Source organism: Seriola aureovittata, chromosome 2 (assembly GCF_021018895.1).
Source record: "Seriola aureovittata isolate HTS-2021-v1 ecotype China chromosome 2, ASM2101889v1, whole genome shotgun sequence".
Lineage (NCBI taxonomy): Eukaryota > Metazoa > Chordata > Actinopteri > Carangiformes > Carangidae > Seriola > Seriola aureovittata.
The window spans coordinates 17,563,038-17,579,311 of record NC_079365.1 but is presented as its reverse complement, the minus strand read 5'-3'; the positions used below and the strand labels follow the sequence as shown (position 1 = coordinate 17,579,311).

The window sequence follows — 16,274 nt, the reverse complement described above, 5'->3', positions numbered from 1 at the left end:
CAGGTTTCAGCTGTGAATATATGAGGGCTGACGATGAGTCAGATAGAGGAAGAGACAAAGTAAGCAACATATTATAAATAATATGTATAAATAATAAAACTGAAGCAAAAACAATAGGGTTCTAGGGGTAAGAATCCTTTAGGAAGCAAAAAAAAAAAAAAACACTCACTCCGGCCTTTTGTGATTATTCGAACACCATCAGTAATCTCTTATGTAATTTATTTCATGTACAAACAAAAGAATTTGTATAAACTGTACAATCTTTTTAACATGCTGTGACAAAAAAAGGCATTACAACAGAAGAAATACAAAAGAAATCTGTAACCTAGGGAAGTAAATTTACTGTGCATATGTACAACTCATAAATTATGTCATTCACTCTCTTGATATGCCTCCATTACAAATTATTTCTATGGTCTGGTTTATGGCAAGAGGCATAGATCATATATGGAGTGAAATCATTGAAGAAGGACCTATCTTTTGCTTCCATGCCAATTCTTCCATCCTTATTTACGCAGACACCTTGGAGCAAAATCATCTGCAGGCCATGATGATCAATCATTTGAGCTTGAGACTAATGTCTCATTCCAATTCAGTGAAACGAGCGAACATGGCTTTGCGGACTGCGTCTTTGTACGTGTCTGAAGCAGAGAGGGTGTAGTTGGTGCCTTTAGTGCCAAGTCCAGCTCCTTTTGTTCTCATCTGTGCCTGAGGAGAAGAACCACAAACTTCAGATCTTTTTAAAAGAGGTATACAGTTATTGATGCTGATGGATACTGGATACACAGACACCACGAGATAATTACTGTGGATACCTCAATGGGTGTGGTGATGCCTTGTTGGTTGCGACCAAGTCCTTTCCCCTCCTTCCAGCCCATGGCCTGCAGCATTTTGTTCCCAATATTGTCACTGTTAAGGCCGTCCTTAGTGGGCTGCTCATAGTTACTGCAAAGGAAAAAGGGAAATATTTAAACATCCCTGCCCTACAAGGACTGGAAAACAGCATGTTCCACAGTACCTTAAGTAAAACAGAGTCGCTTACATGACTGGTGCTGGTTGGCTAAATTTCTTCTTTTTGGGCGCTGGGGGTTCAGGGATACCATATTTTTCTCTCCTCTCAGCTGCTCTGTCTCTATATTTCATCTATTCACCAGAAGAATCAAAACATTTTGAATTTTCAAATGCAGTCACTCTGAAAGAGGAACAACATTACACACTAACAGCTGGGTGATTCTGTATTGAGCCCAACCTCAGTCTCTTTCCTCTCCAACTCTTCCAGCTCTGCTTCCGTCATTTGGGATCGGCGTAGAACCTCCAGGTTTTTCTAGGAAGGACCAGTGAATAGATGAATACCTCAATGAATTAATGGGGGCTCACACTTTTCCTGCTGATACTTTGGACTTCCCTTATTTAGGTCTGAAGACAATATATGTGTGATATTACCTTGTGGAGGTCAGAGAGTTGCTGATGTCGAATAAGACTCTCTTTATTGGGAAACTGTCTCCTACACAACAAGCAGGCCAACTTTTTCCAGTCCGTCAGCTTGTCCTGGCCTCCGTCACCTCCATCAATCTCTGCTAGCCCCTCCTCAGGGTCACTGTCTCCACTGTAGGCTGCCACAAGGCCACACTAACCACACCGTGGATAAACAAAGGCAGGTGTAAATATTGTTACCATAAATACCACCTGAATATAACTGAGCACATATATTTCCAATTAACCTAAAATGGCATTGACAATAATTGTTATAACCCTCCAAGATATAGTTCAGCGTCCAAAATCAGGGATGCGGAAACACTCACCTTTGAAGTGTTGACAGAGCTGGTTGGTGGCTCCTCCTCAGGGGCCCTTGGCATCTCTGGCATTAGTCTGTCTAGAGCTCCTGCCTGCTAGAATAAATAAATAATAAAAGAAATACATCAATCCATCCATTTAGCACATTTAGTTCTAAGGTATACACATGCAGTATCTGAACTTTTTCAGATATTAAATCCCACTGGATTACCTTCTTTTCAAACAGTGTGAAGCCAGCATCAGCAGCTGCTGCCTCCTTCCTCTCTTCTTGACTAATAGGCTGAAAGCTACTCCTAAAGTTCTCTTTCTGCTTGTTGAGACTTTTAGCCCACCGTTCCATGTCTTTAGCAATCTGAAAGTATCAAATATATTTGAACATGAACTTAAAACCTAAAAATAAAACTCAAATATGAAACATTTTCAAAAAGGCTACATGAAAGAAGAAGTAGAATGTGCATAACAGACAATAAGTGCTGAAATAAGGTTTAAGATAATACCTGCTGAGCAGTCTTGCTTTTGGGCTTTTCCTTTTTCTCCTTGCCTTCTTTTGATTCTTTGCCTGCGTTATCATTTTGTCCAGCATTTGCGTCAGTTGAGGCAGGTACATATGTCTGCTTCTCACTGTCCCAGTACAGATACTGCTGGGTCTGAGAGTTGTAGTAATACTGAAAGGACATAAACAACAATGTTCATAATCAAAACAATATAAACTCCTGTGACTGTCATCAAAATGACAGAAAGCCAGGTGGCTGTGCACTACTCACATGTGTGTTTGGGTCATAGTAGAGGCCAGTTTGAGGATCATAATAGTAGCCAGAGGACTCATCATACTGATAGGTGGATGTATCAGGAACAGCTGTCAATAGTACAGCATTACATAATTATCAAAAGCTGTAGAAAACTTCTTTGGTGGGTTATAAAATATAGTTTTAACTAAAAATACCAGTTAGTTATTGACATCATTGCATTATTCATAAATAAGTGAGGGTTCCCAGCCTTAATCTCAACTAAGCTTCCCTTCTGACACCAGTTTACAAGCAGGCACCTTTTGCCCTCATGAGCTTTAAGCAGATCACCTTCAGCAGTAATTAAAGTATTAAAAGACTAGTCAAGACTGACTTATTTGTAAATTTAGTGTTTAACAGCATATCACTCTTAAACTACAGAACCAAACTGTTAAAACTCGCTGTTTCAAGCTGTACCCAGGGAAACACTTCAGTACAATGTACATGACAATGACCTCGGGAGGATTATGCACACCACACTACAACAGAAAAGGTTTTAAGGGATCCTGTGTGCTCATACCATTGCTGTTGTCAGCTGTCTGTCCAGAGGCTATTAATGTACTGGCAGCGGTAACAGTGGCAGCAACTACAGGGGCAACAGGCACAGACGCAGCTTCAATGCCAGGGAGATGTCCTGTCTGGGGTTTTGCCTCCAGTTGCTGAGCAAGTGGCAATGCCTAGAATCAACGTAATTGTTATTTTGAGACCGTTACACAATGCATTTTAACAATGGTACTATAGTGTAATTACAGAGTTAAAGATAACATGTGTTACCTGAACAGCAGGCTGAGCAATTATATGGGGTTGGTAGACTTGTGCACTCTGTGAGATTACTACTCCAGCTGCAGTTGGAACAATCTTTACACCTGGGGCAGCTAAAATTGGAAATGCAAAGCTTTGTGAGCATTTTTTCCAATGCTCAACAGCAGTGTGCAAACAGAATCAAATTAATACAGTGGGAGATCTCTATGTGTTGGGAAAAAAATATATTTTATTTTTCCAATATCAATATTCCAATACTAATATTAAATGGTCAATAACTGTGCCAACATCTGTAAAGTGTGAAAGCATCTCCTACCTCCTAGAATTCCATTTCCCTGCGAGGTGCTGGCTCCTGCTCCTTGCTGGTAGTAAGTCTGGTACTCCTATTGAAAAAGTAATTAATTGAAATGCAAAGATTAATTTTTTAGCTACAGAAGTGTGAAACAACCTAATTTAAATTCGTACACAATGGAGATGCAGATAATTGTGGCTCGATTTTCTAAAGATTTCTATGAAATACATGTACAACCTCATGTCTTATCATGTCGTCATCAGTGATATAATGGTCATATTTTATTATCATTTATATTATTAATAATAATGGTACACATTTTTTTTTCTTCTACTAACCTGTGACATTGGAGTATAGCCTTCTTGCAAGTAGCTGTACTCCGACATTCCCTCTGAGCTCTGTCGTGGCAGAAAAAAAGTGTGAATTATGATTATGCGACATTGACATATCATTGGGAGATGATAAATGATGTCATGTTGAGAGTACGTGGGCCTACCTGACTTGAAGACCACTGAGCTGCAGCGATGGCTGTGCTGGCCACAGAGAAGGCACTGACACGATTCCCGTCTGGTAGTAAAAGGTCCCTAAAACAGGCAGATGTCGAAAAGTCTAATTTGTGTATGGCTGAGGAAAACCAGAGGCAACTTGGAGGAAGAACTCAAGATGTGCTTAAGAAACTTAAAATTTAAGGAATACAGTTGGTGGCTTTTCATCTATCACAAAAAACCAGGGCACACATTACACTATGTTGTTGTTATACTCACTTTCTAGCACTCTTAGCATAATCCACCCCAATTGTTTTTCCATCCAGTTTTAGAGGAGGCTGTAGTCCCTGTAAGATGGTTAGCAGCTGAGAGGCCTCCTGTGAAAAGAATTGATATTAAATTATAAGTGAAATGCAGAGAGATGGTGAATTCATCCATTTAAGATGACTAAGGAATGATATTAGTAGAAAAGCCAAATGGAATCCACTGATAAGTGTTTGGTTGTTCCAGCAGTAAATTATGATGCTTCTTAACAGTATATTGTGACAATATTTAAATGTAGATATTAAAGAATACTTTACCAGAGGAGAGGACAGCTGTACAAAGGCAAAGCCTCTGTTCTGGCCTGTCTGCTTGTCCTTGATGAGGCGAATGTTGTTCGATGAAAGATTAGCGTATGGCGCCAGGGCTGTCATGATGGCTTCAACGGTGGTCAGGGGAGCAATATTTCTCAGAATGATTGCTGTTCAGAACAAAAATCTATGTTTTAGAGCAGCCTATCATGGATTGGATATTTCTCATTAGAAAATGTAATATTATAGCCGTAAAACAGAAGTCCTTACTGTCGCCATAGAAATCTCCACTGGGTTGAGTTTCAGAGATTCCAGTATTACTGTTGGTTTCACTTTCTGTTGAGAGAATGACAGAAGTAAGAGGTGCATTAACATAACCTTCAGAACAGTGTAATCAGAGAACTGGAAGGTATAAAGTGATAAGTGTCAAAAACCTGCACTAAAAATTAGTATGTTTACAATACCAGATAGGCTATCTCATAAACTCTATTGTGTATTGTGTTTTGTCTCCATTTTGTGTTATTGTCAGGTGGGAAGGGAAAAATGCATGCTGTTTCTCCATCTATGCACTTTGCTTACATCTGACAGAGTGACAACAATTACTATCATTTGTTTTACTCGGCCTCTACAACTCCGAAAACACAAACTTTGCGTTGCATCCCAGGACTGCTGCCTCAGGCAGCCCGGATGTCTGCTGTCAGTGGCCTTTTGTTGATTTAACTACTTACCAGCTTTGGCTGCTCCACACCTGAAGCACTTCAGCCTCCTCCGGAAATTGTACAGGCCACACTGCAAGTAACCGTTCACATCATTTTTATTATACACCTACTAAAGCCCTTAACAGTGCTGCCTCAGAGAACAGGCAGTCTATATTGGTGCAGCATACCATACTTACCCGAGACACAATCTAACCTTTACCTCTTATCCAAATGTAGGTGTACCAAAAAATTAGCTGACAGGACTGCAACAATTATAATTTAAAGACCTAACTTGTGTGTGTGTGTCTGTGTGAGTATGTGTGTGTGTGTGTGCGCAATGATCTGTAGTAGCATTGTTTGCATAATGTGACTGTGAAACCAAGACAGATCATTAACTTACAGTGTTGCAGAGCCAGTCTTCATACTTGTTTCTGGGATGACTGTAGTGCATGTCCACGCTTTTGCCTTGGATGGTCAGACGTTTCTGAAAGAGGAGGATAAAGATCACTCAAGTGTTCATGGTGAGCATTAATCTCATCAACAGAGCAAGCAGTGTTGGAAGGGAGAGAAGGGGAAGAGGGACCCCCCAACAGATAGCCTTTGTGTTAAAGACAGGCACATGATGTATATGTGAGCATGATGTATAGAGGGTTCTTTAGGTGTTTGGGACCCGCGTGCCCAGACTGAGCTGGAGCAGAGTGTACAATGTGACCCTAACAGGCTGTTTTAAAGACATGTATTGGCTTCCAACAAAAATGTAAAGAGAAGGGTGACTTTCTTAAAAAAAAAAAAAAAAAATCTTCTTCTAATCAGGGGTGGGCTTAGAAAAAGAATAGTCTGAGGTTGCACTCAACTCTCAAATATCATTGATAATGCCTCTATCACTCTATCAGTAAGGCAATGATAATGTGTTCATTATCTTAAATGCAGATTCATTAAGGAGCTGACAATTAACTCAAAATATGTCTCAAACCTGCAGCTTTAAAGGTACTACCTTAACAGTAAGTTAAACAAAATACTTATTAACACATAAACCATGAATATAATCATATCTATTAATCTATAAGGAATCGTTTTGCTCTGTAATAAACAATCCATGGTTTTTTTTCAAGATCTGTACAGTTTACACACTACTTATTCAATGCACTTTGGTTGCCTTTTGGGTTATTTTTCCAGATCCCCAAGATTAAAACTAGACTTGGCGATTGTGAAGCAACCTGATTGGTCTCCATCCATCGGGTAGCATCTTGCAAGTGATAAAAGTCCACGAAGGCGAAACCACGGCTTATACCTAGAGACAGCATTCAAATATAGACGGGAGGCGTGTTAGTTAAGAGTCCATGGGCATATTATTCAAACTCTTCCACAAACTGCTTCACGACCCAGGCCCTTTTTGGTACAAAATGGGCCACACTCCTTAGGGGTTTTACCATAGCAAGAAATCCTGCTGAATATCACTGTTTGAACCACACTCAACAACAAAGTGTGTGTCTGCCAATTGACTTTCTTAAAAAACTAATATTGCTGCTGTTACTTACCTTAAAAAGATCCTTAATGAACTGAAATGAAAAGTCTTAAATTAACATTTCAAACCCCTCCCTAGTAACAATTCTCTTCTAGCTGCTATGGGAAAATGGGTCTGAATGGAAGCAGATTGGCCCTATGGTCAAACACTGGGGGAAAGGTTGGGGTCCGCCTTATAGCTGGTTCTCACCTGTTTTCTTTTTCATCAGCCTGACATCCACTGGCTGGGGTCCTTCCAGTTGGTCTATGGCAAAACGAATCTAAATAACAACATAGAGACGATACTTTAACGTTATTATTCTAAACCTCCCCCATTTTAAAAGGCATTTCATGTTACAGAGTCTGTTGGTTACACACATAAAAACCAAACTAGGCAACAACAAAAAAAAAAAATCATATCTTAAGGAGAAAACTAAAGACTTACATCATCCTCAGTGACATGAGGAGACAGACCCCAGAGCATGATGGTCTTACTCTTCTTCTCCTCCCCAGGCTCCCTTCTATAATCCTGCTCTGGGTAGTCACCATCAGAGTGATAACCATCTTCTGATCGATCACTGTTGCGTCGTTTCCTTTCTCTGTACTTTAAAACAAATATATCAACACATCAGTTAAGTATCAATGTCAACAAACAAGAAAGCATTTTACTAAGACATCATAATACCATTGAAAGTCAATGAATATCAAAACAACTACCTCCGGACTGTCTCTTGATCCTCGGCGATCTCCTCCTTCATAGCGATCACTACGTCTATCTTCCCCCCAGCGACGCATGTTGTGATCTCGCTCTTGATCTCTGTCTCTTCTGTCGCGCCATTCTGATTCATCGCGGGACTGTTCAGAGCCATATCTACCACTCCGTTCTGTCCGACTAATCCTATTTAGGAACACATTGAAAGGAAAAGTAAAACATCAGCATACCATGACTATTCCTTATAGTATGATGCAAGCAAATACTATTGAAACAGCAAGTTGAATTACAAAATTTCTTGATTAACAATATAACAAAAATTAGCCTGATATCTTCCTCCTGTTGTAGAGGTATATGCAGATTACAAGGGCATTCTGATCATTTACATCTGTATAAGTTTAACACTTAAAGATGTCTTAAGTAGTTCACTACTTACAAAATATTTCCAGAAAAAGAACACCTCCACAGATAAGATCAGGAATCAAGGCCTTTCCAGTCAGCTTTAATTTCTCAATCTATGCGGTGTGGGCAGTAGTCACTAAATTGGCCAGCGTTTATGGTCTAATTTCAGGAGTTAGATACATAAAAGACCGCTGACAGGCAACCTTCTCTCAAAGTGGAGAGTGTTATGCCTAGCTCTCCTTAACAAGATACAGTAACTTGGAGTGGTCAAATGGTCACTGGATTATATCATTTTCAATATGTACACTTTTCCTATCTCATGCTAAATCAAGACTGTTTGGACTTTTGCTTCTGAGATTAAATTAGTAATTTATTTCAGGCTGATGGATTAAAATCTTTTTTTCTCAGTTGAGACAGTGTCATTTATGTAAAAGTGCCATCATTAAGGCTACGTTTGTTGACAGTAAAAATCCCTTTCCTATAGTATTTTGCATAGTGGGCATTTTTCACATATCCAATTGCTGATTTAAGTGAGCCTGGCTTCAGAAATACACAGGTTATCTGGCCCTAAAATGAAGGTTTTGTTTAAGTTTCAAATGTTTTGAATGCAATAATCTATTACTCCCTTTGAGGATATGACAATATTTAAACTAGGACCAAAATAACACTGTTACTATGCTTAGCCACACCTACCATGGCGAACTTCGCTAGCGCTGAACGCTGAAACTCACCTTTTATCAGCTCCCATTTTTCACTGTCTTCGCACTCACACGACCTCTACAAAGCACAAATGTCGAGAATTCCAAGTTATGCAATCATTCTTTCGTAATTGTAGTTATTAACAATCCCAAACAGAGAGCAGTCCACCTTTTAGTTGCATTATACAGATTACAGTGAGCAAAATGTTTGTAACGTATAATATGGAGCCGGTCTAACGTTAGCAAACAGACATGACTTATGCCAAAAACAATTACGCAAATGCGAAGCTATTAGATGTTTCGGTTTCCAATCTGAATATGCAGTAACTCACCAGTGTCGTTTGTTAACAATGTTGTTGCACACTATTAGTTTTTCAAAATTATATTTGTAGAATTGTGAGCAGGAAAATTCATCTCACGTTCAAGGACTTTCCACAACACTACGACAGTGCCTTCTTTGTCCCAAGATGCATTGGTGTATAACCCGGTGCATTCTGGGTGATGATAAAATCTCACCCCGAATTTGCCTCACAGGCAGAACATAGTCCTGGGCTCTTTCTTTGGTCTGACAATCGGTTATTATTATGTTGACATTACATATAGATAAAGCACAAATTGTTACAGCTGTCTGTCTGCCAATGCTTGAGACGAACCCGTGCTAACAGAACATACACAGACGTGTAGAACATGGTGTAGTGGTTGAAATGCTGCCTGAAAGCCCATACAGAGGACAAAAGTAATAAAACCTTATATTTCCGCCATTTTACTGGGTATCACTTTTTTTTAGCTTGCCATTTTTGCAGTATATGGAAGTCGTTTGCAATCATTTAATATTTTGATACTAATCCAGAAATAATTGGTCATAAATTGTTCATTCGACACATTTAAATAGGGTTGCTGTTTGTTGCTAGATTGATACTGACTTAAAGTTATGCTGATTTTTACAAAATAAAATTATAAAATTATTATGAAAGTTTAACTGTATATTACCCTGACTTGTGCATTAGACTGCCATTCAAGTTCATATGATTGGAATACTTTAATACACTGACTGATCTGGAGGTCTGACTCAGCGGAGTCTTTTAAATAATTTGCAGTCCAAGAAAAATGAAATATAAGGATTTAAGTCTAGTGTCTTTGTAACACAAGTGTCTGCTTATCGTGTCAGTTGTGCAAGATGTTAATATTATTCATACTGTACTAAATACGGTATTACAGTGTAAGATAAAGTGCAAGAACATGTAGACAATGTTAAGTGTGGGTAGACTGTATACTATTCATGTGATCTTTAATCAATATAAAGTATGCACATAAATACATTGCTATATATAAACTATTATTCAAAATATTTATTTACATCAACTTTTATTCAAGCCATTTTTGTGTACCACAACCCTGTAATAATCTGATCTCTCTGATCTCTTGCTTGTATATAATAAGGTACTAAACATGTTACTGTTCACTTATCATTGGTTAACTGTGTGTCTATATCTGTATCTTCCTAAGCTTCCGCTTTGTTGAGTGTATTAAGAGCCACTGAAAACTAGACCCAGTTTCCTTGTGTGTCAACATTTCTTGTCAAATAAGTTAAACCTGACTATGATAAACTACAACATGAAACAAAGTCATTGTTTATCATTTATTACAGTATTTAAATCCGGAAACATCACCAAACAGTTCACTGTACAAGCAGGTCCTTAATAAAGATGACTACACAATTGTTCAACATGGCACACAAGAATGTTCCCCTTTCATAAATCTCTGATGTGGTAATGATACTGTATACAACACAGATGGTCAATAAATTGTGCTGATACCTGATCCATAATTTAGCTCCACAACATTTTTGAAACCAATACTTATGGAGCTCATTTTTATTTTGTCAAATTGATGATGCTTGAATCACTGATGCCCATAACAGAGCCATATCTTCTATACAAATGCATCATGAGATAAAATAACACAAAACTTAGCCATTTAATATAAAAATGGTCCACATGGCCCCAAAAAAGTAGGGTGCAATCCATCACACTTATTCCAAGGATTCAGGGTGGGGGGATGGGCAAGTAGCTCTAGGATTCTATGAATTTCAATGATGAATTCTAGGTCAAGGTCTCTCCTTTTGTCACCTGTAATGAGATACGAATTTATATGATGGAATATATTACTTTGAAATATACAAATAAAAAAGCAATTGGTTTGTTTAATTACAATGCAGCATACTTACTCTCGCCTCAATGTATTCGATCCTCCTCTCCAACGCTGTCAGCTTCTCATTGAGAGTGGCCAACCGGGATCGACACGACATGTCTGTTGGTAATAAGTTGCATGTAGCAACAGTTATGACATTTTAGTCTATATGGTGCAATTTGTCCATGCCAAAGAACATGAAAACATGTCAGTGGGGATGCAGCTGCTGGTGTTACATGAATGACAGCAGTACAGACTAGCGTTAGCAGTGGCTAAGACACTGGCATTAGCTGTTTCAATACTCGAATGTATTAGTGTTTTGATTACATGTTTTGACATTTGTTATACGGCTAACATAAGTTTACGAGCAAAACAAAAATGTGCGCCAACCATACATCAAACTGTCAAGGTAGTTGTACGAGGAAACAATAAGAAGACCGCAGCTAACGATAGAGCTAATTGCTAACTGGGAGTGGCCACTGAAAACATCAACACCAGTGCTAGCAACAGCAGGATAGCTAGCTCAAGTAGCTAGCCATTTATACAAAACATCCACATTAGTGGTGATCTTATCAGTCAATTTGTTTTTTCAAAGCTTACCGAATGAGTTAAGAAAGTCGGCGATTTTTTTGATACTGCTCGTAATTACTTCTATATACTCGCGATTTGCCCAATCTTGGTGGATCTCTCTTTGCACTGGATCTTCCTGGCCAGCCATGTTGGACGAGTCGCAGTCTGGCGTAGCGTTAAATCAAGGATAGCTCTCTGCGTTCATCCAGGAAGTATGGCGTACATTGAGCAACTGTTCCTGTTTTATCTATAGTTAGCAATCGGTAATAGTTAAGACAAATTACGAACTAGTTTTAAGTAATACATTAAATGTATTACGACTACTAACTACTATTCCATGCAATATAACGTTTAAGTAATGTTACATGTATGACGTTAGTTTGCGTAAATATCCCTTTGAGGTAAACTAAGACAAACAAAATCATCATGGGCAGCCAGCAAAATTAAATGTTTTTAACATAAGAGCTTTAAATTGGTAGTAACTTAGTCAGTCACGTACAGTAGGGTCCAAAGGCAAAGATGTTTGAAGTTTTAGATTTTGTTCACATAAACACACGCAAACACTTTGCATATGTCAAATAAAAGCCAAACAGATTTCCAGATAGACTGTTTTAAGGGATGTATTTGTATGCATTGAACAGAAATCACTGCACTTTCTTTGACATGAAATGTTTAATTCTTCTGTTGTGATATGAGTCATACACAGTGGCTGAGTAAGTCTTTTACATGTTCATCAGAAACTCCCCTCACAAAAAGGTTTTAAGGAATGTCTTCATTCAGTAAACAGGCTGAACAACTATAGTGTACTTCAATATCACAACGCCTACTTAGTAGTGCTCTAGCTAATTTAAACTGTCAAAGTGTAAAACTCGATAAAACCCAAAACAGATGTGTGTCACTGATTACTCTTTTTAGCCAGGCTGTACATAACTGATATTCTTTACAGCCACCCAGGGTGTGTCATAGCACACTTTACTTGACTCTCTTGAGTAGCTCTTGAATATCTGCCTCAATATCTTTGGTGAGGAAACTTCTGCTGTAGCGCTTGTAGGGCTCTCCATCAGGACTAACCAGGAACTTCTCAAAGTTCCAGGAGACATCGTTCCTACACACTGGACTCCAAATGATGCACTTTGGATCAGTTATGAGAGCCATGGTATCATCACTGGGAAATGGCAGCTTTTCCTTCAAATAGACAAACAAGGGGTGTGCATCCTTTCCATTCACATCCACCTTCTCAAGGAGCTGGAACTTTGGTTCAAAACCATTCCCTGGACGGACATACTTCAGAGATCTTAGGATTTCATCATTCTTGCAGTTCTCCTGTTATACAAAAACAAATAAAGACAGAAACATTAAATACATTGTAGAGCAGATGAACACTCTGCCATCAAGATTATTAAAAGCTACTGCAGGTTTTCATTCAAATATATTCAAATATATTTTCATTTAATGTTACTGAATACTTTACTACATTTGAGATGAAAATTTTTCCCTGTCTGACCCTGAAGTTACTGTGTTTTGTTCATTTAGATTTTAAGATGCAAAACCTTTCAAGTTATAAAATGTGAAGCTATAGAGGTTATAGCATATACTACCAAATAGTACTAAATAAAACGTTTAACACTTGCTCCAGCCATAGTAAATACAACAGTAAAATGCGTCTTTACAATCAATACATTAGTGATGATGTAATGTAATGTAATGTAATATGGTTTGCCACTCTGCTGTTTATTAGCTGAATTTCATTTAATTTTAGTAATAGTGTTCAAATCCAAAATTCTTGAGAGTAGTTATAAAAATATATGACCTTAATAGTGGCCTACTTGGTTTTTGCTCTATAGTCTGACGATTAAGAAGCACAAATAGTCCTATAGCTTATCTGATCATATTGTAAATATATAAGTAAAATGCTCACAGTATGACAACCATTTCGGGAATTACACATGGCTTACCTGATGACCAAACTGATTGCAGGGTACACCCAGAATAACGAGTCCCTTATCGGAATAACGAGAGTGGAGGTCGTTCATCTGAGTGTAATCCCTGGTTGTTGTTCCTCAAAGAGACGCCACATTCTCAATGAGAACAACTTTCCCCTTCAGTGCAGCGAAGCTGAAGACTTCTCCAGACAGCAGTTTAGCTGTCAGATCATAAAACCTTTTCACATTCGCAGCCATACTCCTGAGTTCCGGATGAATTGATCAAAGACGTTAGACTTCAGTGAGTCAGTTAATTTTTATTCAGGCGGTCCGATGTCAACAAGTCCAGCCTTCACCTTACTCACGGGGCGGGACACGAATGTAACACAACCCACAAAACCTTAATTTGACCCTACTATTTCAATAGTTCGTTGTATTTATTACTTTTTGTAATATCCGTAAGATTAAGTCACAAAAACTGTTTTCAGAGGTCACTATTGCAATTCTTGAGCACTAACTCACAAAAAGCAATTTCACAATTAGGAAGTAACATTCTTACATATATGCACTGCAAGGTTGTGTGATGAATATTAATTATTAGCCAAATATGGTAAATCAGTGTCTTACGCAAGACGCGTTTCTCATGACTTTACACATTGAAGTGTCTGACCTGTTGTTACGTTCACAGATTTTAACTGTCATTCAGAATAAGTTACAAACATTTGTGTCAATAATGAGAATCAAAATAATGTAGATTACTCGAAATACCAAAGTTGGCACGAACTTATCAAATTACCTATCCGTGTATAACTTTACACTCATATACTACCCCGGAAGTGTTATGGACTGAATTAAAACAATGTGTTTCACATGGACATGCTTTGTTTCTACGAATTTGATATACTTAGTCCTAGTGAAATTCACCCCATTGGTCGGCGAAAATGGTACCTTCCAGGAAGTCCTGAGCGGCGTGTAATCTTCAGTGCTTTATCGTTTAGTGAAATAAATCTACACTCAGTTCGACTACACAGCCAGTGCTGGCTGAAAACAACATAACAGTCTTTTAAAAATGTTAAACTGCGTTGTGTGTTCAGAAGCAGCTGAATAACGGTACCAGCTCTGCCTGTTAGCAGCTATCATGCCAGACTGGGTCAGTCTGTGTGCGCTCATCAGTCTGTTGTTAAGTCTTTTAACAGTAGCAGCTTACATCTTGTACTCGGGACTCCTCTCAGACATTATCGTGCTAACCGGCTCTCCTCCCATGAAGAAGATTACTTTCGCCTACAAATTTAAAGAGGGACCGTACAAAAACTGTGGACAACTTTTTAAGGAGTCTCTGAGTATTGGACCAAAGCTTTCATGCATCGGAGTGTATTATGATGACCCTAAAAAGGTAACATCCATTACACAGCACTCTTTATAGAACAGCAGTTTATTTTTGCCATGTTTTCCCGCACTTTTCTCAATTATTTAACTTAAAAATCGGACAGACTTTTTTAAACATAAACCAGTAGGTCGCTAGATGGCGACAATGCCATTCTCATAAAACAAATCGAAATATGGATCCCAATTCACAGCAGGTAGTCAGAACTTGATCAGTTTAGTTCATGAGGACTTTACATCCTGTCTTTTTTCTGTTTTACACAGTCTTTATACTTTTGGCACTGGCAGATGTTTGTGTTTTCCCCTAAGCATTATCACAACACATCTGGACAGGGTGTTTTGTGGATTCAGATATCATAAAAAATGATCTAAGTGCACTTGTTTATTTTGGTCCTGAGATGTAGTTCCAAACCAGTTAATAAATTCAGGTATATTGGACTTTTTCATGAATAAAAATATATATTTCAAGAAATATGAACCATGTTGAATCAAGGCAGTAAAGTATGGTTACCCACTAATAGCACTCATCACAATAAATCAACAAATTGTTAAAAAAGTAGTATAAATTTGAATTCCATGACAGTGATCTTAATTTAGCAGTACATTATTGAAATGATCCCAATTTGATTTCACAGTTTGAAATTAGACTCTGAATTCTGTTCTTAAACCACCAAGTTTTTGTATGGTAATTAATTTTGCCTCAGAGAGTCTCAGTCAGATTTGTGGTTTGTATGTGTGTTTAGTTATGGTGTATTTTGAATCATTGATCAATGAATCAAGCTTTCCAGGCTGGTAATGTTGGATTTACCCTCTGACACTAAGCTGATCAGCTTGTCTTTTTAGCTCAGGGTTTTTACAGCAGTATCCTGGTCTGTGAAACTCTGAATTACCTTGGGATTGTTGTTGCTCTTAGGAGCGGAGCAATAAGTGTCACTGGGAAAAATGCCAGAATGAAATGAAATGAGGAATGCTGATTATGAGATAAAAATCAACTCCAGTAGTGAAAGTTATGATGAAACATATGTTATCATGTTGTTGGAGATCCATAAAGATCAACAGTCAGAATGTGGAAGCTTCCAGCACCTCTTTGAATTTAACTGCGTCTTTTGTGGTCTCCTTTACTGCCACACCAATGTTGCTAAAAACACAATTAGTTAGTTGGATATATCCGTGAGATGTTTTCCCACACTACTGATTGTACCCTGTTTGAACTCATCCATCCCCAAACCTTAGTGTCTATGAGCAGCAGGAAATAATATCTGCCGGATCTGTTTTCCTGATACCTAATCCTACTCACTCAGTGGGGTTTCCAAAATCATGTGGTGTTGGTTCTCACATTTTAAAGTGAGTCTAGCGTGAGTCCTTTTTTCAATAGGCTCTGGATAAACAGACCAAGAAAGAATGGAATGAGGAGTAGCACCTTGAAATGATTAAGCAGTTTGGAGGTTCAGGTAACTAGAGGGGAAAACAGAGGCCTGACAGATGTGGTCTTAAGAAACATGCATC

General features: G+C 38.3%; 4 protein-coding genes across 5 annotated transcripts in view; 1 reads left to right on the top strand and 3 right to left on the bottom strand.

Moving 5' to 3' along the window:
• Positions 1-202: 202 nt before the first annotated feature.
• On the bottom strand, positions 203-9,175 carry rbm5 (RNA binding motif protein 5). Of its 2 annotated transcripts, none has more exons than XM_056397262.1 (25): positions 9,036-9,175; positions 8,737-8,782; positions 7,609-7,789; positions 7,337-7,495; positions 7,103-7,172; positions 6,606-6,679; positions 5,789-5,872; positions 5,419-5,479; positions 4,961-5,026; positions 4,700-4,860; positions 4,398-4,495; positions 4,130-4,217; positions 3,972-4,031; positions 3,658-3,724; positions 3,354-3,454; positions 3,100-3,256; positions 2,559-2,650; positions 2,292-2,459; positions 2,006-2,146; positions 1,803-1,889; positions 1,444-1,629; positions 1,250-1,324; positions 1,043-1,143; positions 816-945; positions 203-708 (listed from the first exon to the last, which is right to left on the bottom strand). In XM_056397262.1, the coding sequence occupies exons 2-25, from the start codon at positions 8,751-8,753 to the stop codon at positions 583-585; spliced, it is 2,550 nt and encodes an 849-aa protein (XP_056253237.1). In that variant the 5' UTR covers positions 8,754-8,782; positions 9,036-9,175; the 3' UTR covers positions 203-582. The 2 variants fall into 2 exon arrangements, with proteins under 2 accessions (XP_056253237.1, XP_056253247.1); XM_056397272.1 differs by having other exon boundaries at positions 1,803-1,886.
• Positions 9,176-10,328: 1,153 nt separating this feature from the next.
• On the bottom strand, positions 10,329-11,653 carry brk1 (BRICK1 subunit of SCAR/WAVE actin nucleating complex). The gene is made up of 3 exons (XM_056400316.1): positions 11,494-11,653; positions 10,931-11,013; positions 10,329-10,832 (listed from the first exon to the last, which is right to left on the bottom strand). Exons 1-3 carry the CDS (start codon positions 11,609-11,611, stop codon positions 10,806-10,808), a joined length of 228 nt encoding a protein of 75 aa, XP_056256291.1. The 5' UTR covers positions 11,612-11,653; the 3' UTR covers positions 10,329-10,805.
• A 414-nt stretch (positions 11,654-12,067) lies between these two features.
• gpx1a (glutathione peroxidase 1a) lies at positions 12,068-13,722 on the bottom strand. Its single transcript, XM_056400303.1, has 2 exons — positions 13,419-13,722; positions 12,068-12,786 (listed from the first exon to the last, which is right to left on the bottom strand). Exons 1-2 carry the CDS (start codon positions 13,641-13,643, stop codon positions 12,436-12,438), a joined length of 576 nt encoding a protein of 191 aa, XP_056256278.1. The 5' UTR covers positions 13,644-13,722; the 3' UTR covers positions 12,068-12,435.
• A 136-nt stretch (positions 13,723-13,858) lies between these two features.
• Positions 13,859-16,274, top strand: part of LOC130184337 (testis-expressed protein 264) — a 32,861-nt gene continuing 30,445 nt past the window's right edge. The window contains exon 1 of the mRNA XM_056400291.1: positions 13,859-14,778. Within this exon, the coding sequence (XP_056256266.1) occupies positions 14,524-14,778 (255 nt within the window). The 5' untranslated portion in view covers positions 13,859-14,523. The remainder of the gene's footprint in view (positions 14,779-16,274) is intronic.

What these genes read in the sequence shown, in the direction of transcription:
- rbm5 (XM_056397262.1), bottom strand. An exon ending in TACAGCTGTCCTCTCCTCTG is followed by an intron (nt 4,496 to 4,699) that starts GTAAAGTATTCT and finishes TTCTTTTCACAG; the next exon opens with GAGGCCTCTCAGCTGCTAAC. An exon ending in CTCAGTGGTCTTCAAGTCAG is followed by an intron (nt 4,032 to 4,129) that starts GTAGGCCCACGT and finishes CTGCCACGACAG; the next exon opens with AGCTCAGAGGGAATGTCGGA.
- brk1 (XM_056400316.1), bottom strand. Translation starts at nt 11,611, where the DNA reads ATGGCTGGCCAGGAAGATCCAGTGCAAAGAGAGATCCACCAAGATTGG. An exon ending in CGACTTTCTTAACTCATTCG is followed by an intron (nt 11,014 to 11,493) that starts GTAAGCTTTGAA and finishes TATTACCAACAG; the next exon opens with ACATGTCGTGTCGATCCCGG. An exon ending in TCGAATACATTGAGGCGAGA is followed by an intron (nt 10,833 to 10,930) that starts GTAAGTATGCTG and finishes ATCTCATTACAG; the next exon opens with GTGACAAAAGGAGAGACCTT.